The sequence below is a fragment of the Rhinatrema bivittatum genome, chromosome 3, assembly GCF_901001135.1.
Source record: "Rhinatrema bivittatum chromosome 3, aRhiBiv1.1, whole genome shotgun sequence".
Lineage (NCBI taxonomy): Eukaryota > Metazoa > Chordata > Amphibia > Gymnophiona > Rhinatrematidae > Rhinatrema > Rhinatrema bivittatum.
Window position 1 is genome coordinate 139,470,588 of NC_042617.1, and position 22,458 is coordinate 139,493,045.

The following is a 22,458-nucleotide window of genomic DNA, read 5'->3' on the forward strand; positions in this document are numbered from 1 at the left end:
CTAGTACTGCAGGGACTGCTTGGCCTGAAGGGTGCTTTTGGCAAAATTGACTACTTAGCCCAAGTCTTTCTAAGACCTGAACCACCATCTGGGTCACACGGATCGCCTGCTGATGGGATGGCACGCGGATTAACCAATCATCTAGATACGGATGAATAGTAATCCCCTCTCATGGCACGGTTGCTAGAACAAAAGGTAACACCCAGAATTGGAAGTGTTCCTGCAGGATGCAAAGACGCAGATATCTCTAATCCTGTTCCCGAATAGGAATGTGTAGACAGGCTACCAAAAGATAGCAGAGTTGCTTACCTGTAACAGGTGTTCTCCCAGGACAGCAGGATGTAGTCCTCACATGTGGGTGACATCACTGGATGGAGCCCTATCTTGGAAAACATTTCTGTCAAAGTTTCTAGAACTTTTGACTGGCACACTGAGCATGCCCAGCATGCCATAATCCATGTAGCCACAGGGCTCTCCCTTCAGTCTCATTTGTAGCAAAAGGTGCAAGCAAAAAAATAAAATAATAAAACGTTTCAGATAACTCCGCAGGGTGGTGGGTAGGTTTCATGAGGACTACTTCCTGCTGTCCTGGGAGAACACATGTTACAGGTAAGCAACTCTGCCTTCTCCCAGGATGGTAGTTCTCACATGTGGGTGATTAGCAATCTACAGGGTGACTCATATTTAACTTGGACCAACAGCATACAACAGGCACAATAACTGGTGTACTGTTGGTAAAAATGAGGCAGCCTAAAAATCACAGCAGATTGGATGTGGAAGGAGTTGGGATTATACTGGAAATAAGTTCTTCAAGACAGATTGTCCAAAGGCAGAGTCTTGATGTCCTTCCTTGTCCAGGCAGTAATGTGTTGCAAAAATGTGTGAAGAGAGCTCCATGTTGCAGCTTTACAGATCTCAGCAAATCGGTACTGAACGACAGTGTGCTACTGAGGTTGCCATGGCTCTCACTGAGTGCGCCTTCACTCGTCCCTGGAGACTATGCTTTGACATAGCAGAATTCAATACAGTCTGCTAGCCAATTGGAGAGAGTTTGTTTGCCCACAGCAACTCCTGGTTTGTTTTTATCGAAAGAAACAGAGTTGGGCGGATTTCCTATGGACTGCAGTACGGTCTAGGTAAAATGCAAGTGCATGTTTACTGTCCAAGGTGTGTAAAACTCTCGCCCTGGTGAGAGTGAGGCCTTGGGAAAAATGTGGGCAAGACTATAGACTGATTCAAGTGGAAGTCAGCAACCACCTTGAGAAGGAATTTAGGGTGAGTACGGAGGACCACTCAGTCATGTAGGAACCTGGTATAGGGTGAGTATGTGACAAGTGCTTGTAACTCACTAACTCTTCCAGCAGATATAATGGCTACTAGGAAGAGAACTTTCCATGTAAGAAATTTAACATCACAGGAGTGCAAAGGCTCAAACGGGGAGCAGATGAGTCTTGTAAGTACTACGTTTAGGTCCCATTCAGTAACTGGTGGCCGTAGAGGGGGCTTAAGTTGTAGTAGGCCCCTCATAAACCTACTCACTAGGGGTTGCGCTGTTACCAGGGCATCATCAACTCCTTTGTGGTACGCTGAGATGGCACTCAGGTGTACCCTTACCGAAGAAGTCTGGAGACCAGAGTCTGAAAGGTACCAGAGATAGTCTAACAGAGATGGTGTGGGGCAGGAAAAGGGGTCTATACCTTTTTGTGTGCACTGTATTGTAAATCTATTCTACTTAGAACGATAGGATTTTCGTGTGGAAGGTTTTCGTGAAGCTACAAGCACTTGAGAGACATCAGTTGAAAGGTTGAGTGGCTGCAGGATCAAGCTTTCAACATCCAGGCAGTGAGGGATAGGGTCTGAAGGTTTGGATGGTGTAACATGCCTTGGTTCTGAGTTATGAGAGTGGTACTGCACCCAGGCGAATGGGTTCTCTGATCGACAAGTCGAGAAGCACGGGAAACCATACTTGTCGAGGCCAATACGGGGCTATGAGAATCATTAACCCTTTGTCCTGTTGCAGCTTCACGAGAATTTTGGCTATCAGCGGTATCGGGGGATACACGTATAGGAGGCCTGTGTTCCAGGGGCGAGCGAAGGTGTCCATGGCTAATTTGTTTGGTTGTCTGTGCAAGGAGCAGAATCTGTCCACTTTGTGATTCAGTTCGGATACAAAAGAGGTCTATTGTTGGTTGACCCCAGCGTTGGAAGATTCTGGTCGTTACCAAAGGATCCACAGACCATTCATGGGGATGGAATTGTCTGCTGAAGTGATCTGCTAGTACGTTCTATATGCCTGCCAGTGGCCCGGAGATACATGGAGTGTGAAAGGGCCCAGACCCAGATCTGTGCAGCTTCCTGGCAGAGGAGATAAGAGCCTGTGCCTCCCTGTTTGTTCAAGTACCACATTGCAACTGTGTTGTCTGTATGAGAACAATCTTGTGTGTAAGGCAGTCCTTGAATGCATACAGAGCATAACATATAGCTCGAAGCTCTAGGAAGTTGATCTGAAACGTTGCTTCGAGTTGGGTCCAAGTACCTTGAGTTTGAAGGTTGTTCACATGAGCTCCCCAATCCAAGTTGGATGCATCGGTGGTTAAAGTTACTTGCAGAACTGGTTGCTGAAAGGGTAGATCTGTTAGCAAGTTGGCTTTATTCGTCCACCAGAGAAGCGATAAACGTAACTGTGGGTTACTTGAATCTTGGATAAAAAGTGGTTGACTGGCTTGGAGCCACCTAGATTTCAAAGTCCACTGAATTAGTCTCATGGCCAGCCTGGCCATAGGAGTGACGTGGACCGTGGAAGCCTTGTGTCTAGGCAACGTTAGGAATTGATATGCTGAGGCTGTTACTTTTGTGCGCAGACACGAAGCTAGCTTGGAGAGCGTGACTGCGTGGTCGTTGGGCAGGAAGGCCTTTGCGACTGTGGTGTCCAAATCTGTTCCGATGAAAGTAAGGCGATGAGATGGAGTCAGGTGGGATTTTTGGTAGTTGATGAGAAATCCCAAAGAGTTTAGTAGATTGATAGTGAGCTGGAGAGCATCAAGAGCTCGTTGCTTGGATTGGCTCTTAATGAGCCAGTCGTCCAGGTAAGGAAAGACATGTATGCTTTTCTTGCGTAGATGGGCCGCAGCCACTGCTAGGCACTTTGTAAATACACGGGGTGCGGAGGCAAGTCCCGGTACTGAAAGTGTTGGTGTCCCACTAGGAAACGCAGGTACTTGCGGTGATGTGGGAATATTGGAATGTGAGCGTACGTGTCTTGAAGATCCAGAGAACAGAGCCAATCACCTTTTTGCAGAAGGGGAAGCATGGTGCCCAAGGATACCATCCTGAATTTTTCTTTTCATAGAAATTTGTTGAGATTGTGGAAGTCTAAGATGGGGCGGAGGCCGGCTGAGGCACAGGTTCCACAGCCCTGGTGCCCAGAAGGGTGGACAGTTCTGATCCTAGAAGACTTGTGTGATCTTTCTGCATCCACAGTGGATTGGGTGGCGAGTCCGGGGGTATCATGAAGAAGTTTAGATGGTATCCCTGGGTTATGATGGATATCACCCATTTGTCTGTGGTAATGTTGAGCCAGTTGGTTATGAAATGTTGAATTCAACCTCCTACTGGCAAATCTGGATCTGGATTTATGGAGCGGCTGCTGTGGCTTGGCCTGTTTGCGGTGGTGGCTAAGGCCTGGATGTCTTGGGCTGTCGAGGATGTGCTCTCTGAGACAGCCTAGTTGGCCTCACGCGAGATGCAGGTGGGTAGTATCTTTGTGGGCGATAAAATGGTTTTCTAGGGACCCTTCTAGTGGATCTTCTTGCAGAAGAAGGGGCCTCGGTAGTAACTGTGGATAATTGCCGCAGGGTCTCATTATGGTCTTTTAGTTGAGCCTCTGCATCTTGTATCTTTGTCTCTGAATAGGTTTTCACAGGATCATGGCAAATCAAGTTTGTCTTGGACTTCAGGTCTCAAGTCAGATGCTTTTATAGCCAGGCCCACCACCTGGCACTGATTCCTGTCACTGAAATGCGAGAAGCTGTTTCAAAGGAGTCGTAAGCAGCACGAACCTCGTTTCCCAGTCTTAAGGCCTTTCTGTAGTACGGCATTGAGACTATCTTGTTGTTGTTGGGGAAGAGTCTGCTCTTCCCTGAACCTACTTCCAGAGATTCCTTTGATACTGTGTCATGTAAAGTTGGTATGCAGCTATTCGTGACACTAGCATAGATCCCTGGAATATCTTGCGACCCAAGATAAAGGAATTTTTGGTCTTTGCCAGGAGGTGTTGAAGAGTGTGATCGTAGTCGTCTGGCCTTCCTTTGTGCAGACTCAACTACCACAGACTGATGGGGTAGTTGTGGTTTTTGTAATCCAGGAATATGTTGGACCAGATAAGTTGCATCTGTCCTCTGATTTATTGGCTGGACAGCACAAGGATGCTCCCAGAGACTATGATGCAGATCCAATAGCACTTCGTGTACAGGGATAGCCATGACTTCTTTTGGCGCATTAACAAATTGGAGAGCCTCCAATGTTTTATGGCGTGTGACCTCCTCTGTAATCAGATCAAAGGGGATTGTCTCTGACATCTCCCTAACAAAATTGGCAAAGGAGAGATCTTCTGGGGGAGATTTTCTCCTTTCTTCCGGAGGAGATGGTTCTGATAAAATATCCTCCGTGGATATGTTGGTGTCAATATCTTCCCATGTGTCAGAAAAAGTCTCTGGTCGAGATCCTGAAGGAGGGAAGAAGGTTGGTACCGATGGATCCTTCGATGGCCTCAATGGAAGATGTGGTGGCACTGGTGGGTTTCAGCGACACCGGAGACATCGAGGGAAAACGAGGGCCTCTCGGTCCCGAGAGCCCTGATGGACCAGGCATCGGTTCCAGCATCGGTGAAAGGGGACTGGAGTCCATGCCTTCGTCGTCTGAGGACCCCGGAATGGGAATTGGGACTTTCAGAGGCTTTGCGGGTTGCTTTGGCATCGGTGGCCCTGGTTGTGTTGGAAGGGCACCGATGAGTGTATCCAGTCTGGTCAGTAACTGTGCAAATATCGATGGCTCTGGTGTCGGTGCCAGTATGGGGGCCAGCATCGAATGCTGTAAATCTGAGAGCATCAAGCTCTGCCTCGTGGATGAAACCTGAATGCTGGTGTAGATATCGCAGCTACAGGGGGTGGCAGGCTAGGCGCTACTGGCACCTCCACAGGGACTTGTGGGGGCTCAGTACCCGGCACCGATATCTGTGGGGATCGCCTTGGTTTTTCAGGTGGAGAGGGTGTTAAAGGCTCCTCTACCCATGTCCTCTTTGCAAGCGGCTCAACAGCCATTGAGGCCGATGCGGTGTCGGCACCAGGAGTAGGCTCGCGTCTGTGCCGGTGCTTCCCTCTGTGCTTGGTCAGGTCTTTCTCCAGCACAGAGGTAGATGATACAGATGCCTTAGATGGAGTCAGTGATGGACGGTCACCGCTGCCCTGGTGATTCCAGCGAGGTTTGATGACTAATTTCTTCAATGCTCCTGCCGGTGACGATTGGATGGACGTCGATGGAGTCAGCTTCATTTTAAACAGGGTCTCCATCTTGTCTAGGCAAGCACGCCTACCCTTCAGAGTAATCTGGGCACAACTTGGGCAGTGAGAAATGTCGTGTGATGAGCCAAGGCACAGCACACAGCATCATGTGGGTCAGTAATCGACATGGTACGGGGGCATTCCGGACATTTTCGGAAACCTGTTGCCATGATGGCAAGGTTGAGGCCCAAAAACCAATGGCCTGCGGACAACAAAAAAGGTAGGGGCAGGAACTGACCAAGGACAGTGAATTTTACTCACTGAGCGATGAAAAACAATATCGCGATGGGAGACCCTTATGAGAACTTTTTAATGAAATAATCTTCAAGTTTTTTCCGTGAAGAAAATTGTGTGAGAAAATTCTCACAGAGCTCCTAACTGCGAGGCAAACTGCAGTGTGGAAAAAAAGAGACTGAAGGGAGACCCCTGTGGCTACAAGGGATTATGGCATCCTGGGCATGCTCAGTGTGCCAGTCAAAAGTTCTAGAAACTTTGACAGAAATGTTTTCCGTGATAAGGTTCCGTCCAGTGACATCATCCACATGTGAGGATTACCATTCTGCTTGTCCTGGGAGAACCAGGGATCACAAAAATTCCTGCTGGCAAAATGCTGTGAGAACTGATCGTGGAGTTTCCATGCGAAAATGTGGAACATGGACTATGGTTCACTCTTTTGAGATCCAGGATAAGGCGAAAGGAACAGTCTTTCTTTGACAATATGAAATAGATGGAATCACAAACTTGGTCCTACTCTGACAGAGGCACCAGCACCACTGCTCGTAAGAGCTACAGCTTCCACAAGGTCTCACAAACCGCCCGCTGCTTGGCCGGAGCAAGCAGGGAGATAACCGTAAAGGCATCTTGAATGGGCTGATGCAGATCCAACATGTAACTGAAGCAATCTCCAGGACCCACTGAACGTTTGTTATGTGGGTCCACTCCCTGTAGAACTCCTGCAGGCTGCCCCCCCACAGGAGTCAAGTGTGAATGAACTTACTGAACCTCATGAGAAAACCCTGCCGGCTCCTGAGGAAAGACTGGCATCAGTCCTCTGGTTTCTGATTCCATGAAAAGACTGACCTCAACCTTTGTGATCTGAGGTGGTCACAGAGGTACTACCAAAAAATTGTCTATCTGGTTGGTAACACCTGGAGAGCAGAACTGCCACTAACCTCAGTAGCTCTTATATTCCGGTAGGCACTGGGGCTTAGGGTTTCTGATGTTCTTTACCAACTGGTCCAGATCCTCACCGAACAGCAGCCTGCTCTTAAAAGACAACTTTCCCAAGGGGGATTTGGACCAAGAATCTACCACCCAATTGTGCAGCCACAACAGCTGCAGGAGTTTGACTCCCCACAGGCCCGACTCTGGGGACTACCACTCCGCCATCATCATCTCATCCACCTCCGAGAGGAGTGGAAAAGTGGTAGTGGTATTTTGTTTTCCTTTGACGATTGTATCTCATACCGGAGCGCCCTAGGCTATGACTCCTCCAAATGGAGAAAATAAATCACCTCCTCTACAAGGAAACCTCTCATATCCTTGTGAAACAGGCGAATGACAGTCATCCACTGGCCCTGAGGTGGCCTCCTCTTCCTCCAAGATGCCGAGCTATCAGCATCCTCTGGTTCCTTTGTGTCTCCAGGGTCCTCCCATGAGGGCCCTGGCACTTCAGTGGTTTTTCGTGGCCTTTTGGCAGCAACTGAGGGGAGTGGCCGACAGAAGACCTATTGGCAACAAACAAAAGGCCAGGTGGAGAAAATGAAAAAATTACAGGGAAAGTCCCCGCAGAACCCCAGGATCAAAGAGGATACACCCTCCATTGAAGAGCCTGTTGAAATCAGGACCAAAACTGGAGGCAAACTGCCAGCCGCACAGGCACCTGTTGGCTCACTAACTCTCAGGTCTGCAAATATGGGAGAATCCAAGATGGCTGCCAACTTCAATATAATCACAGCAGACCGGGTGTCAAAGCCATCAGTGTTCAGTGACCCAAATAAGATAGTGGGAGGCAAGGGAAAAGCCAGCCCTGCCATGGAGCAGTAGCCCGGCTTCTCTCCAGAATGAATACAAACCAAATAAATACATTGGCCCCTTTTCTGTGGCAGCCCAAAGTATACTGCAGGCCTCACAGCGCCATATGCGGGCCTGTCCATCCCTTCCCTTTGCGTCTGTGCTGTCAAAACCATGCACTAAGCACATTCGCTTCTTCCAAGGCCGCAGAACACTCACCGCTACTCACCCCCAGACTATCTCCACAGACCAAATAGTGTTCTTCTGCGTGCAAGCATTTCTGTGCATCTCTATTGTTCCTTTTTTTAAACCCACTTTAATCAGAGACTGCAGAAAACAAAAGGAAGGGGGTAACCAGGAAAGCAGTCAAACTTCCTCTCAGTGGGAAAAAAGGGGAAAAACAAAAACTTGTTTCCCTTTTTCTTCTTTTTTTAATCTGCTCCCCTGGCCAGCTCAACAAGCCAACCCTACAAGGGGCTGGGAATAGGGTGATGGGCTCACAATGCAGGCCGAAACCAGTGGCCTGACACCAGGGTCTGATCATGGATCCAACACCGAGCTGCTGCACCAACCCAGTACAACCATCTGTGGGAGGCAGAAAATACTGGCTTCTTGTTGCTGAGCACCACCTTTAAGTAATAGCTGTGATGTCATAGAGAAAAATAGTACTGTCTGTCTCCATCTGCTGGTAGGGGGAATTAACCCACATGTCATAGGCTAGACTGGTGTAGCAGGACTACATGGAATCAGTATTTTGTGCACTCTCTTATGTTCCTTGGAATAGGCAGCCCCAGTATTGATACCCTGCACTACTCATAAGAACTGCAGAAATAGGACTCTAGTTTAAGATTATGCATTCTTTACAAAAAATAAAAAATGTTTTTCAAATGATCCCCAGAAAGCTGAGTTTCTATAATGTGGCCCTCTCTATTCACTGCACATGACCTTAATGCCAAAAGCAAAAAACAGTTTCTTCAGAGATGACTCCTATACCTTTTGTCAACAGAAGGTAGAAGATACAACCCAGACTATATATTTTTTCACCCTAAACTTTCTCAAGTATAAAAGCGTAAAACTTACTGCCAAATTTTTCCATCCAGGATCATTGTTCAACCGATCAGCAATGTAATAGCGAAGACATTTAGCAAGATTGTCCATGAACTCAGTCCCCTACAATGATAAGGATAACATAGATTAGAACAATACTTAAAGCGGGACCAGTGCACTGCAATATGCTATGAAGTGCAACCCTACTTACTGGTGTAATACAGTTACTGTCAAATCTTTCTTTTACTTCCTCTTCAGGAAGATATCCACCTAAAGAGAAAAAAAGGATTAGAAACATTTCTCCCCATAAGGAACAGTTTAGCTGAAGTAAATGCTATATTTTATAAAATACAATTCAAAGACAAATCAGAGACATGAGAACAGTTAATGTGTCATTTTACAGAGGATACAAGAAAGACAGATTGCTACAGTCAACAAAACAGTTAAAATCACTTTCCAAGTTACTGTTTCCCTTTCCTGGTAGGTGCAGGTTAATATAGTTCAAATACTGACTCTGCCTTATATTTTTTAACTAACAGGAAACTTATTTAAACAGGAATCACTAACGTAAGGCCCAAACAAGCATCAGTTCATTTCTGCAACTCATACTGTTCAGGATATCACGTCATATAACAAAGTGATATTGGCCATCAAAAAATACCCCTCAAATTGTTTTGGCCTAAATTTCTAGACTATCATGTTTTATGATACCAAGGCTGTTTATGCAAATTCTTTCAATGTGTCATACATCTCAAAATCTAACACATACACAGGCCGATACAGTACAGTGCACTCCTGTGGAGCGCATTGTTAACCCGCGTTTGGATGCGCGTTTTCGATGCGCTAGCTTTACCCCTTATTCAGTAAGGGGTAAAGCTAGCGCCTGGAAAACGCGCGTCCAACCCCACCGAAACTAATAGCACCCGCAACATGCAAATGCATGTTGATGGCCCTATTAATTATTCCCGCGATTCAGCAAGTAAAATGTGCAGCCAAGCCGCACATTTTACTTTCAGAAATTAGAGCCTACCCAAAGGTAGGCGTTAATTTCTGCCGGCACCGGGAAAGTGAACAGAAAAGCAGTAAAAACTGGTTTTCTGTACACCCTCCGACTTAATATCATGGCGATATTAAGTCGGAGGTTTTAAAAGTTAAAAATTAATTAAAAATAAATAAAAAATTTAAAGTCTGCCCGTGGCTTGAAAACCAGACACTCAATTTTGCTGGCGTCCGGTTTCCAAACCCATGGCTGTCAGCGGGTTTGAGAACCGACGCCGGCAAAATTGAGCGTCAGCTGTCAAACTTGCTGACAGCCGCCGCTCCTGTCAAAAAAAGAGGCGCTAGGGACGTGCTAGTGTCCCTAGCGTCTCTTTTTACCGCGGGCCCTAATTTGAATAATTTGTTTTAGTGAATCACGCGCACAGGAGAGTGGCCTAGGCGCTTGCCCGCTCTCCTGCGAACTTTACTGTATCGGCCTGACACATAGCAGCTAAGAGCTAAAACATGCCAGATAATTTTAAGCATAAAAATCAACCCGGGTAGATATTTTGTAATTTTGAATATAGACTTGATGGTACAAAAAAGGTGGGAAAAACACAAAACACAATTATATAACATGCAAAGCAACCGGATCTGTTTTGGATTCCCAGAACTTGTTTAGTTTTCTGTTTGGCATCCAAATAAGTGATACAACAAAATGGCATTCAACAAACCTTGTTAATAGTCTTCATGTATAACTTACTACCTGACATCAGCAATGTGATTTAAAAGACCATCATAACACCCATAAGCATGGAAAATGATTGGTAACTCGTGCGCTTATAAACAGGTCATGTATAATCAATTAGTCTATAATCACAAATGTTTTTGTAATATTTATTTTTTGCAAGTAAAATTAATATCAGATAAGAATAAATTTCACTTTCCTTTTCTTCCTGCTAGACTAGACTAGACCTTAAAACATGGGCAAAACGTGCCCTTTCAAAATTCTGCCAGCCCCCGACTCGCCCTGTCTCTCCCCCCCCCCCCCCCAAGTGCCACACTCCCGACGCCCCCCGCCCCCCCCAAGTGCCACCCTCCCGACGCAAAATGGTGCCGGTGGCCTTCAGCCCCTACCTTGTGATAGGGGCTACCGGTGCTATTGGCCTAAATTTCTAGACTATTATGGTTATGATACCAAGGCTGTTTATGCATTTCTTCCAATGTGTCATACATCTCAAAATCTAAAACATACACAGGCCGATACAGTACAGTGCGCTCGGGTGGAGCGCACTGTTAACCCGTGTTTGGACGCGCATTTTCAACGTGCTAGCTTTACCCCAGTAAGGGGTATTAGCGCATCGAAAACGTGCTTCCAACCCCACCAATTGCATTTTGGTTAGTGGCAGCAGAGGCCCCGGGAGCGGCAGATCGCTCCCAGGCCCTCCGCTGGACAACCAGGGGGGGCGTGCTGCCTGCCGCGGCACCCCCTAAGTCTCAGCGCCTGGTCTCTGGCTGCGCCGATCTTCCTTTCTTCAGCCACGTGATCAGCTAGACCGGCTGCGCCGATCTTCTTTCTGTATGTGATGTATATGTGAGAAAGGAATGGTGTGTGTGTGTGTGTGATGTATATGTGAGAAAGGAATGGTGTGTGTGTGTGTGTGTGTGTGATGTATATGTGAGAAAGGAATGGTGTGTGTGTGTGTGTGTGATGTATATGTGAGAAAGGAATGGTGTGTGTGTGTGATGTATATGTGAGAAAGGAATGGTGTGTGTGTGTGTGTGATGTATATGTGAGAAAGGAATGGTGTGTGTGTGTGTGTGTGTGTGTGTGTGTGAGAAAGATGAAATTACTGAATTTTAAGCATCCCTCTTCTGGAAAATAAAATTTAACAAAGTGGGTAGAGACAAATACTAAAGCAAAAAAAATTAAAGTATTTAAAATGTTCATCTCAGCAAAATCACAAATTTAAGATACTGATGCCAGGTGGGATTTGTTTGTTTGGGGTTTTTTGACACATAATTTAAGCACGAAGATTAGAATAGTTCCAATCTGAAACGGTTTTGATTTTTTTTTTTTTTTGCCTTTAGAAAATGTATATTTTTAAATGACTAAGACTGGAATCTTCCCATTTAAAAGGGAAGTTGACTAAGGATGTCTTTCTGTTCCATATCTCCCACATGAATAATCATATGACTGATAGTTTGAAGAAAGACACTTGCTTTATTGCCTGAAAGCGTAAAACAAGAGAAGCTGTACAGTGTGGGTGGCTGTCCCTTAGGAGGACAGAACCTGAAGGAAGGGTGTCATTTCGCCTTCTGACAGGAATGTGGTTTTCTTATTTTAAACAGTTGGGAGCAATACTTTCACTTTTAGTAAAAGTGAAAAATGCTGCAAGTCCGCAAGTTGCTTCTGTGAGAGTGTAATGTGTATGTGAGTCAGGGAGGGTGCTTGTGTGTGCGCGAGAGAGATGGAGAATGTGGCTGTGGCTGTGAGAGAGGGCATGTGTGTAAGTAAGAGAGAGCGACTGATCAGGGAGATGACTGGTGTGTGTGGAGAGAGATAGTGGTCCCTAAGGAAGAGGACCGTAAGGACAGCTTCAGCGGCTATTGCTTTCTCTGGTGTGGCCTGCAAGGGAAAGGAGTAGGAGAACTGTTGGAGAGGGTAAGTAAAGGTGGCTTTTTAAGTTTATTTTTCTTGATTAACTACCATTTTAATTATTGGGTAGTATGTGATGTGTCTGCTGTTTGAAATATTTTATTGGTGTTTGGTAAAGCTTTCAAAATTTGCATGAGTCTTTAATTATTGGATATTCTATTCATCAGCTGTTTTGAAATTATTTTATTTGTATGATTTTATGATTAATTTATATATCTTGATTTTATTGATTTGTTTCATGAGGAATGGTGAAATTTTTGTTTTTCCATTGTTTCACTGTATAGAGTCTGGCGTGATGCATTTTACAGTTCAGTTTTTGTCTGCACATTTCTATTTATACTTTATGTGGCTTTATTCTGTATTTGGTGAGAGTCTGTCTCTGCTCTGTGTGTGTGATCATGATGAGAGATTCTGCTAGCATATAGTGTCTGTATAGGGATCTATAGCAATCGGGTTTGTTTTGTTTCCTCGGTAGGTAGTGTATTGGTATTGCCTTGCTTTTTCACAGGTGGAGAAAATGAAAAAATTCCAGGGAAAGTCCCCGCAGAACCCCAGGATCAAAGAGGATACACCCTCCATTGAAGAGCCTGTTGAAATCAGGACCAAAACTGGAGGCAAACTGCCAGCCGCACAGGCACCTGTTGGCTCACTAACTCTCAGGTCTGCAAATATGGGAGAATCCAAGATGGCTGCCAACTTCAATATAATCACAGCAGACCGGGTGTCAAAGCCATCAGTGTTCAGTGACCCAAATAAGATAGTGGGAGGCAAGGGAAAAGCCAGTCCTGCTTGGTGTTGAACCGGACTCCCAGGTATTCTAGCGATTAGGAGGGCTGCAGGCAGCTCTTGGCTGTGTTGATGACCCACCCGAGATTCTGCAACAGATTCTTGACTCTGGTGGTCGCCTGGTGATTCTCCTCTGGAGATTTTGCCCTGATCAGCTAATCGTCCAGGTAAGGATGTACGAGGATTCATTCTTTCCTCAGTGTTGCCGCCACTACCACCATGATTTTTCTGAAGGTCTGAGGGGCGGTAGCTAGTCCGAAGGTTAGCGCCCGGAACTGGTAATGATGGTCCAGTATCACAAAGCATAGGAAGCGCTGATGGTCATGATGGACCGGGATGTGGAGATAGGCTTCGGATAGATCCAGTGAGGTCAGGAGTTCTCCTGTCTGCACTGCCCTTATGACTGAGCGTAGGGTTTCCATGCAGAAGTGTGGTACCCTCAGATAACAATTGACGGTCTTGAGGTCCTTCCTTCTTGGAAACAAAATAGATGGAATAGTGACCAGTATTTTGTTGGTGCGTGGGCACTGGGGTTATCGCTTTTAGGCTGAGTAGTCTTGCCAGTGTGGTTTCCACTGCCGTCCTCTTGGAGTGGGAGTGATATGGTCCCTCCTCACAAATTTGTCTGGAGGGATGTTGTGGAAGTCCAGATAGTATCCCTCTCAAATGATGGCTAGGACCCACTAGTCCGATGTTATCTCGACCCATCTTTGGTAGAAGAGGGTAAGTCTGCCCCCTATGACTTCCTGTGGATAGGTCTGCTGATTCTCATTGTGGGGTGTGGCTTGGGCCTGTACCTGAGCCTGCTCCTCTCTTGTTGTGTCTGTTCCGAAAGGACTGAGCCCTGCCTGCGGGGCGAGATGCTTGGTAGTGTGTGTTCTTGTACGGTCTAAAGCGCTGAACTCCTCTGCCCTTGGTTCTTCAGGGGGAGAAGCGCTGATTTCTTTTGTTCCCGTCCTCCGGTAGCCGGGGTACTGGAGATTCACCCCATTTGTTGGCTAGCTTCTCCAATTCGTTTCCGAACAAGAGAGATCCTTAAACGACATCCTCGTGAGGTTCGCTTTGGATGTCGCGTCAGCTGACCAATTTCAGACCCAAAGATGTCTTCTGGCTGCCACTGTGGAGGCGACGTTCCTAGCTGAGGTGCGCATTAGGTCTGAGGTTGCATCCATGAGGAAGGATACCGCAGGTTCCATAGTTTCACCGGGCGTGGCTACGTCTCTGGAGAGGAGCAAGCAAGAACATGCCACCGGGGCGCAGCAGGAAGCGATCTGAAGAGTCATTGCTGCTACGTCAAAGGACTGTTTAAGGATGGATTCCAGTCGTCTGTCCTGGGCATCCTTTAGTGCCGCTCCTCCCTCGACGGGAATGGTCGTGCGCTTGGAGGTTGTGCAGACCATGGCATCCACCTTTGGGAACCACAGGAGTTCCTTAGCCGCGAATTCCAGTGTGTATATAGGGCTTCTAGGGCCCGTCCTCCTTTGAAGCTGGTCTCTGGGGCATTCCATTCCCGGTCAATCAGTTGCCGTACGGCTTGCAACATTGGAAAATAGCATGAGGCCTGACTGAGGGAAACCAAGATAGGGTTTATCTTTGATTCCGCTGTGGTGTCCGTGCCTGGAATGTCCAGCGTCTTCAGGGTCTAGGACACAAGAGCTGCTAACTCGTCTTTGGAGAAGAATCGCAGCATGGTTCGGTATGGTTCCATCCCTTGGGGGGGGGGGGGGGAAGAATTTCTCCTTCCTCCAGGGAGTCAGTCTTGTCCTCTGAGGTGTCTGTATCCCCGGTAGGGAGGCTCTTGCTTAGGAAGGGCATGTCTCGATGGGCCAGAGAGGTGCTTGCAAGGTCTTGCGCTTCTGGTGGCGACTGGGACTGAGTCGCAGCCGGTACTGAGTGCGCTTGGACAAAGGTTTGCAGCCCTTTGAAGAATTCCACCCAGGAAAAAGTCCCTGGGTCCATGTTGATTCCAGGCAGCATTACAGTGGAGGCCCCCGAGGTGCCTTCCTGTGTAGGTGCAGAGTTGGAGATACAGAGGTCCGGGGTACTATCAGAGGATCCGGATCCCTCTACTGGCTGTGAGGGACCTTGCTTTGGTTCCCCCTGAGCCTCTTCGCACTGTAATATTTGTGTGCTCGGGCTGTTTATGCGGGCCGCTATGCGCCCGGCACCGTTATGTGCGTCACTGTGCGCATGGCTCAGTTGAGCGGACAATACGGCGGTCAAGGGGGGGAAATGGCGCAGACAACCAGGCGGACAAGATGGCAACACCCCCCCCCCCCGCGTCTCCACGCGTGTGGACCCTCGCACCGGATCGAGGTCTAGCCCAGATGGGGCTGCTCAACCCAATTTAACAGACGCCGGATGGGACGATCTGTGCGGCTATTCAAGCCTGAGACCGGAGACTTAAAAGAGGTTTCTAGCTTACCTGGTCTCGGCGTTTCCCAGTCTTGTGCCGGGCGGTCTCCGGCTGCGGGGGAAGAGGGAGTTACCTTCACCGCCGTGCTCAATTCTGCACCCACTGCCTCTCAGCCACCCTGGGGGCCAAGTCCATGCCGGGAGCCGGCTACCAGACCGAGGCTTGCCTCTGAGGGATCTCGGAAATCAACTCAGGAATTCTCGATTGGGGGAGGGACCCTTAGGTATCACCGCAGAAGAGCGGGGCTCGTCTTCTAGAGGTAAGTTTTCTTTCTTCTTTGATTTAAAATTGCTAACACTATTCTAGTGTGTGTAGTGTCCCTATCTGCTTAGGAGATGGAGAAATACTGAAGAGCTGAGCTTCCTGCACGGGTATATGTAGGCTGTAGTCCGCTTTGAAACCTGACTCAGTCTCCCATCTGCTATCAGATTGGTCCCATTGGTCCTGAGTCCATCTGGCTACACGCTAGGAAAGGGTAATTTATAAAGGCATATTTTGGATGCAGAATCCACTGCCTAGTTACACATCCATAGAAGCCATACTGGCTGTCACTCTAGAAGCCAATGCCTGGGAAGAGATCCTATCAATTCATACATGGCATCCGCTAGGAATTTTATGCTGGACTTTAGCTGTGCTGTTTCGGTGCTCTCTGGGAGCTGCTAGATGCAGCATAAGACTACTCGGGCCAAGTAACCTCCACAACTGGATGCTTGTAACATCATGGAGTTTGTAGAAAAGGCCTGTTTTAAAATAGACTCTGTTCTATCTTGAGGATTCTGTAAGGCTGTTCTTCTATCTATGGGGACTGTTTTGCGTTTTACTGCTAAGACCAAAGTGTAGACCCCAGGTATTCTAAGGAGATCATTTCTCTCCTTCAGGTGTAGAGGGTATCTTTTACTTGTAGTCCTGACCCCTTTGAGCCCCCACCCCTTTATAGGTTATCCCATTCTGTCAAAGCCATACACCTTAATGCACTGTGTAAAGGGAATACCTTTGGAGGCCCCCTTATTTCCTGAAGTTTGGCGTCTCCTTTTCCTGTGTCTTTTGGGCTGGAAAATGCTATCCTTATAGCAGATAAAACATTCAAGATAAGAGCTGAAAGTTCCTCTTTCCTACGAGTCGAACTATTGTCAATTCTTCATCTTCTGAGGAGCATTCACCTTCCTCCTGGGAGCCCCCAGAAATATTGTGGTCCATATCATCCCCAGACCAGGAACCTTCCCCAGATTCTTCAGCAGGTATGCAAAAAGAGGGAAGGGGGCTAGGGAACCTCGCTTGAGTACAGGTCCTTTTATGGGGTGGCTATATCCTAGAGCCCAAGACAGAGAAAGTTCCCCTGATTTTTGCAACACAAAATGCCTGGTGCATCAACACTAGAAATTCTGGTGGAAAAAAACTCCCTGCCCGGTCCAGACTGCAATTCCAGAGGGGTTGGCCCTCCAATATTGGAAGTTTTTAAACCTGAGCTCCCCCCTGCCATAGTATCTGAGGTAGGGGCTAAAGAAGCCTGCCCAGCAAAAGTCAAGGAGCTTCCCTCTCCTTATACAGGCTGGGCTGGTTCAATCAATAAATCGTGGATTGATTTTTTTCCCTAGCTGGGGGGGGGGGGGGGGGCAGTTTGCATGGTGTCTTCCTCCTCCTGCAAACCTTGGGTCCAGGCCGCCTCCACAAATAGGACAGAAGGATTCTGCCGCAATGGGGACCTGTTTTGCCTCACAGAAGTCGCAACTCCTGCCTCGGTGTATGGTGTCAGGACTGCTATCTGCCATGGTCCTACTCTATACTCCCCCCAAGGCGGTATTTGCAACTCCTGTGGCGGTGCCTGTCCTGCTGCCTATGTCATGCTATACTAACTCTTTGCGACACTCGTGTCACTGACAGCATCAGGTTCCCAGCACACCCCCCACCCCCCCTTTTTTTTTTTAAATGAGCCACTTTTGCTTCGGTCCCAGCCTGACCACTGGGAGTAAAAATGCTATGGGCTAGCTCAGATTCCTTTTCTCTTTATACTGCTTGACTACTTAACAACCCAGAGCCTGTGTGGTTCATATGCCCTGCAAGTCGCCTGGCCCTTTTTGTTTTTTTTTATTTTTTTTTTTATTTTCTTGTCCACACAAGGTAGCTGGTGGAGGGTGGAGTAGCTAAACAGAGGGAAAAAGAGAAAGCAAGAAGCTTTGAGGAACCTCTTCCAAGTACTCAAAAAAAATAAAAATACGCATTTATGGTTCATCTAAGAGGACCAGGTAACCCCTTCCCTGGGAAGCCACAGACCCCTAAGGATACAGGATCACCCACATGGGAAATCGACCAGGGAATTCCTGGAAGATAGGTTTCCAATGGGAAAATCAATCTAAAGAGACTGCTGATGCAGAAGCAAAAAGGACTATCAGACCGGGGTCCAAGAGTTTGAATAACCAGTCCTCGTGTGTCCGCAGTTGCAAGAAACAATGACTACAGGTAATTACCTAGGGCCACACCTCCTTTATAGTCCAGAATGAGGTCGTGGAAGGTGTGTGCCCTTTGTCTCTTTCAACTGAAAGGAGGAGAAATCCCATGTGTGAGGCCTGGTCTAGCAGGAAGAAAAGTTTAGTTTATTAAAAATATGTACACTGCAGGGGAGAACGAAGATGGCTATCTGAAGGAGGATGTTATTACGAGGGTAAGTCAGTAAGTAAGTCACAAATCTCTCTACTAAGGTAACAAAACATATCTGTAATGTCATATTCCATAGATGGCAGCACCTTAGAAGTGCTTATGTACATAAATAGTTATTTAAACTGTGCATGCGCAGGGGCTGTGTACACAAGGAAAATGGCTGCTGTGTTGACAGATTGCACGGTCGAAGAACAACATGCTGTTGTCCGATTTTTATGGGCTTAGTGGCAAAAAACTTTCATAAAGAAATGTATCCAGTATATGGAGAGAAATGTCTCTCGCGTAAAGCAATTTATAACTGGACCGATAAATTTGCACAAGGATGTGCCAACGTGAACGACGAAACCAGACCTGGTCGTCCTGTAGAAATTGCGACAGAGGCAACGGTGAAGCAGGTTGAAGAGATGGTTCGCGCTAACCGGAGGGTAACAATTGACGAAGTTGCCAAAGAAACTGGGTGTTCTCACAGATTAGCATATTCTTTAGTGCACGATGCATTGAACTTTCGCAAAGTCTGTGCAAGATGGGTTCCCAAACAGTTGCCCGAAGACAAAAAGAACAACCAGATGGGTGTCTGTTTGGAAAATCTCTGCCGTTATGCAAACGAAGGTGAATCAATAATGGCATGTATTGTTACTGGTGATGAGTCGTGGGTGCACCACTATCAACCAGAAGCAAAACGCGATTCCATGCAGTGGAAGCATCCACTATCACAGACACTGAGAAAGTTCAAGCTTGTGCCTTCTGCAGGAAAGGTGATGTTGACTGTGTTTTGGGACAGAGATGGGATACTCTTAACCAGTTTTCAGAAGCATGGTGAACCTGTTAATTCGGCTTCCTACTGTGCTACTCTATTAAAGCTTAAAGGAGCTATTCGTAGAAAATGTCCAGATCTGGAAAAAAGAGGAGTGCTGATTCTTCACGATATTGCCAGACCACATACTTCGAATGAGACTCGTCAGACAATTGCGAATCTGCACTGGGAAGTTCTTGAACATCTACCATACAGTCCGGATTTGGCACCCAGCGATTTTCACTTCTTTGGCAAACTGAAAAGCCATCTCGGTGGTAAACATTTCACCAGCGATGAAGAAATGGAACAAGAGATGAAGCGCTGGTTATGATGCCAGCCAAAAGACTTTTACGCAGAAGGTTTTGATGGACTTTTCAAACGCTGGGACAAATGTATAAATGTTCGCGGCGATTACGTTGAAAAGTAGTTGGTTTTTCCAGAAAAACTGACTATATTCTGTATATTTCACAGTAAATAATTCATCTTTTGCATTTAAAAAATTTCATGAATATTAATCCCATGTATGTTTGTGACTTACTTACTGACTTACCCTCGTAGCAATTGTTTCTGATCTTTTGTTTCCTTTTTGAATTACGCTGTCAAAACACAAGGGAAAAGTGAGGACTTTCCCCATTGAGTATTCTCACCCTGTCGGCTAGCCGCTTATTTCATCCATTGCGTCCCTGGCTCTGTCTTTGATGGGTGGAAATGTCCTCACTGCGAGTTCCAATAGAGGAGTGGTAGTCTTGCCTGGGGTCAAGGTTTCCCTCAGTCCCTGTCATCACGATATGCCACTGGCTTTGAGGCAAGACCGATCCCTGATGTCAATGAGGTGAAGGATGATGGCTCTGTCTCAGCAAATCCATTGGTGGAGACTCAGGAAGGTTGACATCTAATGTGTCTGATGTGCCCCCTCAGATGGTGGAAGTTCTTCACCAGGTATTTACTGTTGCTATAGTCCCTGGGTCAGTGTCGGAGGACCCAGGCTCATGTGTTGAAGCAGAGGGGGTCAGTCATCAGATGAGATCCCATAGTTGTTGGGTAAGCCAGAGGCCATAATGCTCGATTCATTATTGGAACTACTGTCAAAGCTTGGCCAAGTATTGATTGCTTCTTCACTCAAGCTAGGCTATTTCATCTCAACGTTAAAGCCACAAGTTTCCAAGCATGATTCTCATTTATCTAAGTCTTCGTTGATTTAGGGGTGAGCTTTGTCTCACAGAACTGAAATTTTGGAAAATGTTTCAAAATGTCTTAACCTTTGTGTGCTGAATTTTCCAAAAATTATGGGAGAATTACTCTTACCTTCTATAAAATATCTATTGGACTGTCTTACACTTTTCTCATGAGCCTATTCCTCCTATTAATAAGATTTTCTTTTCGTTTTGTTTCTTCTAATGATCAAGACACTTATTTCTTCCTCCATGTTTAATTTAACTCAGATGTTGGAAACCACTGAGCTTGAGATCACTGAGTGCTCTACCTCGACTTTTTTGTTTTTTGTAAACAGATTTAGACTAGAGTAAAATAATACCTGCCTATTTGAGGAAAATCAATGCTATATTTATAGCCAAACTTTGAGAATGTACCCAGATTTATGTAGAGAGAAGAGACCAGAAATGTAAGGATGAGATTGGACGAAAATTAGCTAGAATGTTTGAAACAGCATTTGTTTTTGTTTTGCTTTTTTTTAAATTGGATGAACACTAGCTTGTTTTAAGGAATCACAAAGGGAACCAGTTAAAGTATCATTGAGATCTTCAACTAGTACTTTCACTAAAGAAGTTGATCATGGGTACAAAGGACTAGAGTTCATTCTGGCTACGGCTCGAACAATCTCATCCCTGGAAGCAGGGATAAACTGCTTCCATGAAATGTCAGATTTAACATCAATAGCAGAGGAAGGAGAGACTTCAGAGGAAGTTCTTACAAACATTAGCAATCTTGTCAATGAAAACGTTTGCAAAAGCTTCACAATGAGATTGTAACAAATCAGATGAAATTCTTTGATAGGGCATCTTGGAAGTTAGGGATTTAACAATATGAAACAATGTTACTGAATTGTTTCTGGTAGCTCTAATTTTTGAATGAAAAGTTGGCTTCAATCTTGTTTTTATAGAAAGCTAGGTGCTTATAATAATTCAAATCTGACTCCCTGGAATGGGTTCTACACCAGAGATTTTTGAGATACCCAAGCTCTTGCTTCATTTTCTGCAGGTCCAGCATGAACCATAGAGCAGATTTTAATCATTTACAGAGAATAATTTAACTGGAACAATCTCATCTAATATCACCAATAGTGGTATTCCAGAATGAGACAGCAGCAGTAATGTCTGATCTACCAATTTGGGCTAAAAAAAGGGAACCAATAATTTGCTAAACTGATCTTTATCAATATGAGGGTTATCAGGGGTTCTCGAGGGAAGTTTGGTATTTGAAAGCAAGAGCTGAATATTAATTAAGTAATGGTCGGACCAAGGAATGGCATAACAGTTCAGATTAGCATCAAAGAAGTGGTTTGGATTCATGAATAACAGTCCCAAAGTACGGCTAGATCTTTGTGTAGCAAAATTAATTGATCTCAGCCCATCCCATACATAATATTTAAAAAGGCTTCGGATGTGGATAAGGGAGTCTGATCAACACAGGCATGAAAAAGATGAACTTTTAAAGCAGCCAAAGACGCAATTGGAGGAGATAAACCTGCAGATTGGGAGTTTGGTGGGCAGTAAACTAGGCAAACACTGCCTATAGTGGATTAACCAACATGATTTCAACACGAGGGATGGAATCAAGAGACACTTGAAGAGGGTTGAAAGAATCCTTCATAATTTTTTTTTATATTCCACTTTTCGACACTACAAATCAGATTACATTCAGGTACTGTAGGTATTTCCCTATCACCAGGGGGCTTACAATCTAACTAGGTCATGCATCAAGCTGCGTTAGGGCCTTTTCACGCCCTAAACATGGTCTAGTGCGCAATATACATACGATGCTTATTGCAACACACATTAGTATTTAAGTATGAGTATGCAAATGAGGGACTTCTACTGCATGCTGCAGAAAAATATCACATAACGCTGGATTTAATGTGGGAAATAACACCTTTTTGATTTGTGGTAGAGTGTAAAAAAGTTTTTATCACACAGCAGCTGCAGTTATTGCAGATAGTGGCAAATATCGCACACAACAAAAAGAGGCCTTCTCTCTGACACACCTACACAGCCCTGGTGGGCCAATAAAAACATCTTTTGTTACCTGCTCTGTCTTCCTAAAGCTACAATGTTATGGGAAAGTGTACTAGTAGTGAGATACTGGCTGCTTCAGGCTGCTCAACAATAACTACAATAGGTAAGGGAGGTTCAAACACTTCCTAGGGAAGTACCCGTACTGGAGCCAGAGCTGCAAGCCTCGCCAGTGGAGCGCAATGGCCCACGTCACGGCTTGCCATGCAGGCGATACAGGTCACTCATTTTTCATCCCTGCACCACATTGTTGGGGAAACCGCAGGACCGTGTGTTTATGTGTATCGCCTGAGTTCACAGGCTAT

At 46.0% G+C, this 22,458-nt stretch overlaps 1 protein-coding gene across 1 annotated transcript in view; it reads right to left on the reverse strand.

Annotated features, from left to right (window-relative positions):
* Positions 1 to 22,458, reverse strand: part of XRN2 (5'-3' exoribonuclease 2) — a 283,450-nt gene that overhangs the window by 222,239 nt on the left and 38,753 nt on the right. Inside the window, exons 5-6 of the mRNA XM_029593758.1 lie at positions 8,830 to 8,888; positions 8,652 to 8,741 (exon numbers count right to left, since the gene is read on the reverse strand). Of these exons, the coding sequence (XP_029449618.1) occupies positions 8,652 to 8,741; positions 8,830 to 8,888 (149 nt within the window). The remainder of the gene's footprint in view (positions 1 to 8,651; positions 8,742 to 8,829; positions 8,889 to 22,458) is intronic.